The 9,945-nt window shown below is 34.9% G+C and overlaps 1 protein-coding gene across 5 annotated transcripts in view; it reads left to right on the top strand.

Annotated features, from left to right (window-relative positions):
* The first annotated feature begins 43 nt into the window (after positions 1-43).
* Positions 44-9,945, top strand: part of KIAA0586 (KIAA0586 ortholog) — a 66,451-nt gene continuing 56,549 nt past the window's right edge. For 3 of the 5 annotated variants that reach the window (XM_026698668.2, XM_087922353.1, XM_087922356.1), the window contains exons 1-9: positions 56-224; positions 1,744-1,985; positions 2,514-2,599; positions 3,857-3,923; positions 4,725-4,794; positions 5,326-5,488; positions 5,963-6,193; positions 8,144-8,306; positions 9,132-9,311. In XM_026698668.2, the coding sequence (XP_026554453.2) occupies positions 190-224; positions 1,744-1,985; positions 2,514-2,599; positions 3,857-3,923; positions 4,725-4,794; positions 5,326-5,488; positions 5,963-6,193; positions 8,144-8,306; positions 9,132-9,311 (1,237 nt within the window). In that variant the 5' untranslated portion in view covers positions 56-189. Of the gene's footprint in view, positions 225-1,743; positions 1,986-2,513; positions 2,600-3,856; positions 3,924-4,724; positions 4,795-5,325; positions 5,489-5,962; positions 6,194-8,143; positions 8,307-9,131; positions 9,312-9,945 lie in introns of all 5 variants that reach the window. The other 2 variants (XM_087922355.1, XM_087922354.1) reach the window with 1 other exon arrangement.

Genomic DNA, 9,945 nt, shown 5'->3' with positions numbered 1-9,945 from the left:
CAGCTTCCTCCTCCCCCTTAGGAGGAAGAGGTTGGGTTTCATTCGTCAGTTTGGAAGCGGCGGGAGCTCCCGCTGTAAGTGGTTGTTGTGACTATGACAACCAGCGTTTCTAATGGCTGATTACCGGACGATCATACAAAGACTGATGTACGGGAAGAAAAGTGTAGGGAAGTCGGGTCCCCATTGGGGATGAAAGGTGAGGGGAGATTGAAAGCTATGGCGAGGTAAAGCTCGGAAGATCTTTTTCCCTCTCCCCCGTAGCTTATGGGTTAGTTATGGTTCCCTTATCTTCTGAACAAAAGCAAAACACACTATCTTATATCCAGCTTAGTCTTAATCATACTGCTTTATGTAATTTGGACAGCTGGAAATAATGGTACAGGGTTTACTAGGTTGTAATGGAAGGCAGAGTGGAAAGGCTGCAGATTCTCAGCCATCCAGGTCATGGTTGTCCCAAAGGTGCTTTTTCAGGAGGCAACTGGACTTTTCTTCGTTTTTTTTTTTAATTCGAAGACATCTCGCTTCTCTCCAAGAAGCTTCTTCAGCTCTGACAGGATAGTGGGGAATGGAAGGATTTATCCTCCTTGGAGACAGCTGGACATTTGCATCCTTTTAGAGGGTAGTTGAAACACTTGGAGGTTTATCTGTGTCTTTAGGGTCACCTGAGTAATGCTTCTGGTTCCTGTAGTCTGCAAATTTTTTCCCCACTGGAAATCCATTCCTACTCCCACACCATTCAAAGGGTGTTCATGCCAAATTGTACAGTTAAAAGTCTGTAGATTGGAAATATTTTTCTTTCTCCACTTATTTGTACCAAAACTGGCTCAGAGCTGCTGGGCATAGAATTCAAAGAAAACTAGACAATGTTCATGGTTTAAAGGCCTCTAGCCATAAGGTAATCCTGGAACTGTAGCTTACAGCCACAGATATTATTCTTTAGTAGGAGATATGTGTCTTATTAGCAAAGCTTGCGATGAATGAATAGATGCTTTTCTCAGGAACAAGCATCTATGCATTTACCTCAAACTTTGACACTTATATCTGCTACTAAAGAATAATTTAATGGAGGCTAGCTATTTTTTGGGTGTTTTTTGTTATAGATTGTTTCAGTGTCTAGAATTCATAATTAGCATCTTTAATGTTAAGAAAGTGAACTGCTTCCTGCAGCTTATGAGTTTGCAAGGAATTTTGGTAGGGAATGTGTAGGCAATGCTTGCTTTTTGTAAATCTCTTTGGAAAAAATGAGGATATTCAGAAATAGAAACAGTTATATTATTTCACCTCTGTATGAATATTGAAACCATGTTAACTTTATTTTTTTATTTTAGGATGTAGGAATGCAGGGGCAGAGGGCATCATAAAACCAGGTTTTCTCTGTAGACAAGTTGGCTGTAGAATGTTCTTTAGGGTGGCAGCTCCAGATTTCTTTAATCAGAGTATATTTAAGCAGAACTCTGTAATAGTGGTATGCTGCATATGTCTTTCTGCTACAGTTCATGGTGGTGGTTATCTTTTGATAGAACAGCAGAGTTCATTTCAGTTGAACCTGTCCCACTTCTTCCTTTTTCCTCTCTTGTTATATTTAAAACACTGTGTCATCTATTTAGTATTGTGATTATTTAACAGAAACCCAGCCCAATGGATATGATGTGAACTATTAAAGGAAGCAGAAGACACTACTACCTCAGACAAAGATTTTTTGGCCAGCCTCACTGCCAGTAATTTTCTCATTTATTCCATCAGCGTTCGCATGAAAAATAAATCCCTTGGTGTTCGGGCAGCACCTGCTAGCAGCAAATCTGATGTCTGTGCTAGGAAAAAATTGACTATTTCAGTGAAGAAACTTCGAGAAGTGACTCCACTCAGTCGTCCAGAATGTTCAGCATCGGTTAATGATGATGCAGCTTACATACCATCAGTACTGCTGGCAAACAAAACTGTACATCATAAATCAAGTGCAGTATCTTTTGGATACACTGCAGAGGGTATATTTAATACTGTTCTTAATTTTCTGAAACTTAATAGTCTGCATCTTATTTGTATGAAAATTTCAAATAGCAAATTATACTATAGATATCTGCAGCATTTTAATTGAGGTTATAGCTAGTAGGAATTTAACACTTCAAGTAAAGTTAAGCTTGCGTAATAATATTTAATGACACATTAATGGAACACCTACTTGTTTATTAGACTTAAAAAACATTTCACTCCAACGTGTTTCCTGGTTCCTAATTGCATGACTGTTTTCTGTTAAATTGCTAGCATATGTGGGACATTCTGTAACTTTTGTGTTGTATATCGATATCAGCACATTAATAGTCTGTGTTGACAATATGCTCCGTATATCCAATTCCTTCCTTTTCCTTTGTTTAAGTGCTATTCTGCAGTTATCTTGATTTGTTGTGCACTTTTTGAATAGCAGAAATAAAAGTTATGCTAGGATGATACTAGAAAATGTTCCATATGTAAATTAATTCTCATACAGATAATGTACTAACCATACTTTTTTCTAGGCCTTGTGAGCAAGCATGCTGGCACAGACCCAGAAGAGTTAGCATTACCTGAAAAAGATGCACAGTCTTTATGCTTTTCCTCAGAGGTAGGCTTAGTAGCGTTCTGAACATTTCATATATTCATTGATACTTTCCCTATTTGCCTCTCAGAAATCATAACATTTCTTGTATTATTTTTATTTATTTATTTGGCAAACATGTACAAGATAACAAGTATAGCTGTGAACATAAACATGAACAAAGGAAGTAAATACAGATAAATGGGGACAGTAAGACAGGGACAGTAGGCACGCTGGTGTGCTTATGCATACCCCCCTTTAAGGACCTTTTAAGAAGGGTGAATATCATGAGGTCCATGGTAGACAGTTTGAGATTGACTCAGGCAATTTGCTTTCTCCATTTCAACTGTCACAGAAAATCACTGCGCTTTAAAGCTGTCTCCAGCCTCTTTCCTCATCACTCTCCATTTACAATCATATTACCATAAGAAATGAATTGTTTATTTTTTGCTTTCCTTGTTCTCTTCCTCCTTTTCTTGGTTGCCTTTGAAGTTTAGATACATGCAATAAACCAAAGAATTTTACTATTTACTTGCATATATAAAATCTGCAATCTGTTTCAGCTCTGGAGATAAGTTATAAGTCTTAATAGCTCACTAAACATTTTTGTATGTTTATGTCTAGCTGATCCAAATCCCAAGAAGTATTTATATTTGTAGTTGTATATTCACTTGTGCTTTATTAAAGGAAAGGAATACCTTACCAATTTGAAATACGTTTCATCAGTTTCACAATGTTATTTTGTAGCTGTTCTCAATTTGAAATGGCATAAAATAGCCAAAGTAATTTATTTCTTTTTTAAGGAAGACTAGAAATTTTTTAATTGTACACTGCCCAGACTTGCTCTGTGAGTGAAATGGGCAATCTATAAATTTGATAAATAAATATAGGATTAGCCAAAAATCTATTTTGCTCTATTTCCTATTGCAACTTTACTATTTTATTTTGCAATTTTTCTGTCAAAGGAAATACGGTGTTTAAAGCAACGTTTCCAAGGTGGCAATAGCCTGACAATATTCAGACTTTGCACATAACTGATTTAAATGTGCCCATTTATTTATTTTCCATATTTATATGTTGCTGTAATCAAAGGAATCTTGGTGGCTATATGTTTTAGTGAATCTGTTAATTTTGAATACACACACACACACACGTTTTAAGGTGCCAGATTGTTTTCTTCTTTATGTCTTATATAAATATATATCTACTTTTTTTTAGAAATTAAATATGTAGTGATGTAATTCTGAAGCTTATTTCAAGTTTCTTTCTCCTTTTCTGAGATAGACATATCCAAATAAACCTGCAGTGCAGATTACTTCAGAAAGGAAAGGAGATGCAATTAAGCAGAAAGGTAATATTTTGCCTGCAATTTCATGTTACTGCATATATTTGCAACTTTAGGTCTTGGTTTTTGGAAAGAGATTTGTTTGCCATATTTCTGGTAGCGAATTAAATTGAACCTGAATAAAAAAAGAGAACCTGTTTTTTAAAAATAATTAAATCAACCTATTGAAATATTTGCTGATTGTGATAAGAATCAATTTGATATAATACTGGAAAAAAGGAACTTTGCCAATGGGATAAGATTGATGACCAGATCTGGAGAATATATAGCAACGGTTATTTATGTTTACGACAAAAATCTAACCAAATTCATTTAGGATTAGCATCTTACACAAAATATTATGCAATAAGGCAAGCTAAGAAATTTGGAGTATGGCTTTTGAAGAAAAGAAACAAATAGATTAAAAAGACCATCTGGGAAATGTTGTGAAATATAAATATAAAATTTTGAAGTATAAATACGTAATTCCTCCACTAAAAGAGGGAGGGTGCATTATCGAATGCTGCTATTTTTTTATATATATTTTTTATATTTTTTTGGTATCCTACTTCATATAGTAGTTAGGCAATAACACTAATCAAACACAAAACATTTTTTGCAATCTCCTTGAAAGCAGGATTGAAGTTATGCCTTAATACAAATCCTAAATTCAAAGAATAGAATGTTTCCATAGGGTTGCTGAAAGCTATGTATGATACTGTAATTGAATTTCTCCTTGCAAGCTGTGAAGTAGCCTTTCCTTTTCTTTTTGCTAAGAAGGGACATTTTAGCTCCTGATTAAAATAGTTCATTTTCTTTGCTCTACAGCATCAGATATCTTCATCTCCCAATATGACACTGGACAGAAGGAAGCTGTAAGAGCTGCGTTCAAACAGCGGTAAGGACAGTCGCATGAAATGATGCGCTATAATTTTTAATCAGTCAGATATGTTGAATATAAAGTATGAGGGTAAAGGACGTTTGTCTCAGAATTTTTTAGTTATTTATTTTTCACATTTCTGAATTGCCCATCTCCTCATAGAGTGACTGGGCAATATACAGTAAAATATCAGAATATAAAAATAGTATATAAAACTAAAGTTAATTTTGATACTTTTTGAATTTGTACAAATGTTGAATAACTTGGCAGGCGTTTTTAGTCTTATTGAAAGGTAATTATATAGAGAGGAAGCTTGATACATGTTATATCATTGAGCTTTGCATTCCAGTTAAAAGGATTAGATGGTGATAGGAAGGACTTCTCTCTACCTGAAATTTTAAACAGAGGGAGCCAAATGGAGAAGAGAACCCCAGAAAGTCTACTTTTATGATTGAAAGGAAATTTGTTTCCTGAAAATATGTTTTGGAAAAGAAAAAATAATGTTTCAAAAATACTACATATCCTTACATGTCTGTTTTGTACATACAGAATCCAGAATGTTCCTGTTTTTAAAGAAGTGAAGGTAAACCTTCTAAATAACGTATGTCCAGAAAAGGACAGTTCGAAGTCAACTCAAAGTGAAATGGATTCAGCAACAACCATTGCAGCTGCAACAGCAGCAGCTATTGCTTCTACAGCCCCACTTTTGAAAGTGAGTGATAAATTTCATCATTGTTGAGTCGCTAAATAAAACATCATAAAGTCCTGTGAGTGGGATGTATCAAGCAGATTAAGCATGTGTTTACAATATGCATGCTGAGTTGTCATGCTTTTGTCTTTTCTTTTTCAAATTGTGTAATGGACTTGTGGGAATATTAAGCACTTTGTTGCTATGTTCTAGCAAGAATCAGATAAAGAAGGTCTGTTATAGGGAATGGTTTAATGTTTATGGATGTAAAGTCACTTATCCAACTATCCACTTTGATCCTTTCAGAAGTAGTATATACCTTAAAATCTTACTAGTTCATAAATAGCATTTTGAAGATTATAATCACAAGTGTCTTTGTTACATTTTCTTTACTCCTGCTGAAAGATTTACCTTTTAATCATTCTGCATCCTCCAAAGCTGATAATTAGTCTGACTTTAAGATGAAAAGGCCCATAAGCTCTATGTTGTCTCATTCAGGTCCAGAGTGATTTGGAAGCAAAAGTGAATTCTGTTTCTGAAATGCTAAATAAGTTGCAAGAGACAGATAAACAGCTGCAGCGTGTGGCTGAGCAGCAAGCCAGTCTGAAGACGCTTGAGGGGTCTTCCAGCAATCAGATGGTTGGCAAACTTGAAAAACAGATGAATATCTTCATGGAACAACGAATTCAACATCTGGAAAATTTGCAGCAGCAACAAATGAATATCCAGGTAGAACAATAAAGTACAGAACTCTGCTATTTTATTTTATAATTATCTTCTCTTTATCACTGGGGGATAAATGTTGGCCAGCAGAATCATGGATGTTGGAAATGATTCATTGTGATTTATCAACCTTTCTTCATTGAAATTATATTGATACCGTTATATCCTATATAACTATTTAAAAAATAGGATTTTCGGCTTAATCGTGAAATGTTAATTTTTTTGTGCAGAAAAGAGCAGTTCGTTTCCAAGTTCAAGGAAGAATTTGAATTGAGTAGCACATTTATATCATATAACACCATAGAATCAAAACGCTGAAAGAGCCATTTAGGTCTCAAATCCAATCCCCTGCCTAGTGCAGGAATCCCAATGAAGGCACCTTAAGGAGGCTGCAGTCTTGCTTCCGCTTGAACACCTGTAGAACTGGGCATAGTGCTACAAGTAGGGTCTGACCAAAGGGGAACAGAGTAGAATAATCATTTCCTGTTATTTGGAAATTATATGTGTGTTGATGCAATCTAAAATGGTATTTGCCTTCTTTGTAACCACATCCCACTTCTGGCTTTTTGCGTTACTTAGTTAACAATCAACTGCTGTACCAAGAACTTTTTTTTTTGTAGTTACTCCTATCAAGCTAGCAATGTTCCATCTTATACCTTTGCATTTCATTTCCTGAGGGAAGAATTTTGCATCTGTTTGTTAAATTTCATTCTGTTATTCACCCCATTCCTATCAAGTTCATTTTGAATGCCATTAGTGTTTTTAGACTATTAGCCCTCCTATTTTGTATAACCTGCAGATTTGATAAGCATCCCATCTAACCTTTCATCTAAATCATTAATGAAAATAATCAAGAGTAGAAGACACAGGACTTTACTGATACCTCCCTCCATTGTGATGAAAAGCAATCCCAGCAATCTGTATGGATGCTGGTTTGGTAATAGAAACAGCCTTGGTAGGAAGGGGAAAAGTCAAGATCCCATTGAGACTTGTGACTGAAATTGGATGATGTAGACTGAAGCAAGCAAGAAATGTTTATAAAAGCAGTGACTTCTGCAGTAGGCCTGAGAGTCAGCATTTTAATGTATATTTTCAGATATATAGTATATGTATGGTTTGTTTTTTCTGTACATTTAATCATATTTCTATGAGGAATTATCAACTTATGCAGAGCTAGTTTGTGCTGACCAGCCCCTTCTTGGTTTAATTATCACTTTTTAAATAGATTATCAATATACTTGAGTATTTTCAAAAACTTTGTCCCCTCTTTTACCTATGGCTAAACACTTATGACTTTCAATTGTTCATGAATCTTTCTGTTGATACAGTTGTGTATTGTACAAGTATAGTTCATGGTTGTTAAAAATATCTAAAGCATCGTAAGGCATTTCAACAATGTGTTTTTGGTTTGGGGGAGTGTTGTTTTCTATGTTCTTATGCTGGATTGATCAACAACTGCAAGAAATATTAATTATTATTTCCAACGTTAAAGATCGACTAAAATGAACATTGTTTTGTAAAGGCAATGATCATCCAATTCTTCTGCGGAAAAAATGTAGGGTTGGAAAGGAGAGCATTCAGCTTTGTACAGCCGATTTCTGTTTATTTGTGTACAACAGCAAAAAGAGAAAAGGGTCCTTCCCTGCAATTCGAGTGAAAATGTGTGGAGGTAGGTGAGATTTTCTTCAGGGATGAAAACAAAGTTGGAACACTTGAGGTATTAGGGCAGGAGTGGCTCTGTTTTATGGTCCTTTCTGTACCTACATTGTTTTCTTGGTGGACTGTTTAATTATATGCTACCCAATAGTTCAGGCTCAGATGACACACCAGTTTGTAGTCAAGATAAGGCAGTCAAAATTGAGCCATTGTTACAGAAGTCTGTACAGGTTGTCTTTGCTTAACAACCACAATTCAAACTGAAATTTCTCTTTTGAATCCTTAATTTCTTCTTCACAGTCTCAGTTAATTAGCTCTGCGCTGAATTCAGGTGGTTTTCAAACTGTGAAGGCAGCACCTTTCAAAGAATTATCAAAAAATGCAGTGAAGGCAAGGAAGCTGCTTGATAACCAAACCACACCTCAAGAGGACTTATTTCTGTCTAGGGCAGCAAACACACAAGGTGAGACATATTTGATTTATTTATATTTAAACTTAATGTAAACTTAGAACAAAGAGCAAAGTTGTATATCAGTTGATTTTTTTAAAATTAACATAAAAACAAGTTAGAATTGCTTGATAGTTCAAACAAACAAAAGAAAGCTAGCTCTTTTTTCAATAGTCCATTCACTACCTTTAACTCACCTTTCAGTTTTGGAATAATCAAAACACAATTTATTAGTGGGCCATCTTTATATTTGGATAAAGTTCTTTTTGACAGAGCAGTGGATTTACTTATTTGACAGTTCACTCATGGATACCAAACATTTTTTTTGGTTCTGTTCTCAAGATCTCTTATGTTGTTGTGATATCTGGAAATAAGCCTCTTTGAAGAGAGGAAACAGTTAAATATCTGAATCGACAAATAATCAGCATGAATTCTACCTGTCATACCTTAAACTTCCAAATTAGAATGAAATTGGCAACGGCTGAAAAACATGGAAAGATAGAAACTAGATTAATTTCCCTTCTTTACTTTTCTACTGATTACTGAAAGTTCCCAGATTTTGGAAACTTTGGATCACCTTGTTCAGGCTGAATGGTCCTTGGATCAGCATTGTGCTATAGAGCTTTTTCCTTGGTTATCTCCAGAATTCTAATTTCACGTACCAAAAGATCTGACACATGTTTTGATTAGTATTTCTCTCAACTAATCAAAACGTGTCAGATCTTTTGACTAAGGCATAATTAGTCATAACTAAGGCATAATTCTTATGGCTTGAAAATAAGATATTCTATTTTTGTTATTTATAATGTATATACCGGTATTCATATTCCTATATTCCAGTCTATTCAGGGCAATTAGAAAAACAGCCTGTTTCTATACAGAAATCCCCTTTGAAGACACCAGCACCACGGAGATATGCTCCTATGCCTGTATCTAAAGATGCTCAAATTTCACAGAAAATGGCAAAGAAAGAGCTGTCTTTTGGAGAGAAAGAAAATGTGTCTTATGGTAAAACTCTAGGTAAGGAAAATGTAGATTCAAAACCAGTTGCAATGTTTCCTTTTATTTGGTTAATTGTTCATTTAGTATGTTAATTATAGAAGAATAATATATTATAACATTCTTTGGTTTTACCAGCCTTTGAGAGGAAAAACACTTTACATTCTAGCTTTGGGAAAAGTTTAAACCTTTTTGCTATCTATTTGCCCGCATTTTTATAAAAGACAGAACTGTGTACATGCCAAAAACGGTATTTCTCCTCTTCAAAGTCGACATCCTAATGTCTTTCTCTGGATCAGTGATAAGATAATCTTCTGAGCTGTATTTGCAATTTTGGGAATACTTTTGTGCTCATTATCAAAAAACATCACATAAGGAACTTTCCTATTTCTAAAATAATGAATAAATAGAGGGATTATATATCCACTTACAATATTCTGATACCATCCCATTTGGTTGGACTCGTGGTGGATATTACAATATGAATAAAAATAAAAATAGAATGCTAAATTAGTTGCTCACTCTGCAGGTCAGTTATCTGCATTCTAATTGCCTGTTCAAATAAAACACCCCCCACCCCCCAACTTTTCTATTATTAACTTTAACTGGGCAGGTAGCACATTCCCATGCTGTAGTCACCTCTCACTTGTCACCA

This window comes from Pseudonaja textilis, chromosome 1 (assembly GCF_049901715.1).
Source record: "Pseudonaja textilis isolate UNSWEBS1 chromosome 1, rPseTex1.2, whole genome shotgun sequence".
NCBI lineage: Eukaryota > Metazoa > Chordata > Lepidosauria > Squamata > Elapidae > Pseudonaja > Pseudonaja textilis.
The sequence above is the reverse complement of the archived record's forward strand: the minus strand, read 5'-3'. Positions and strand labels throughout refer to the sequence as shown.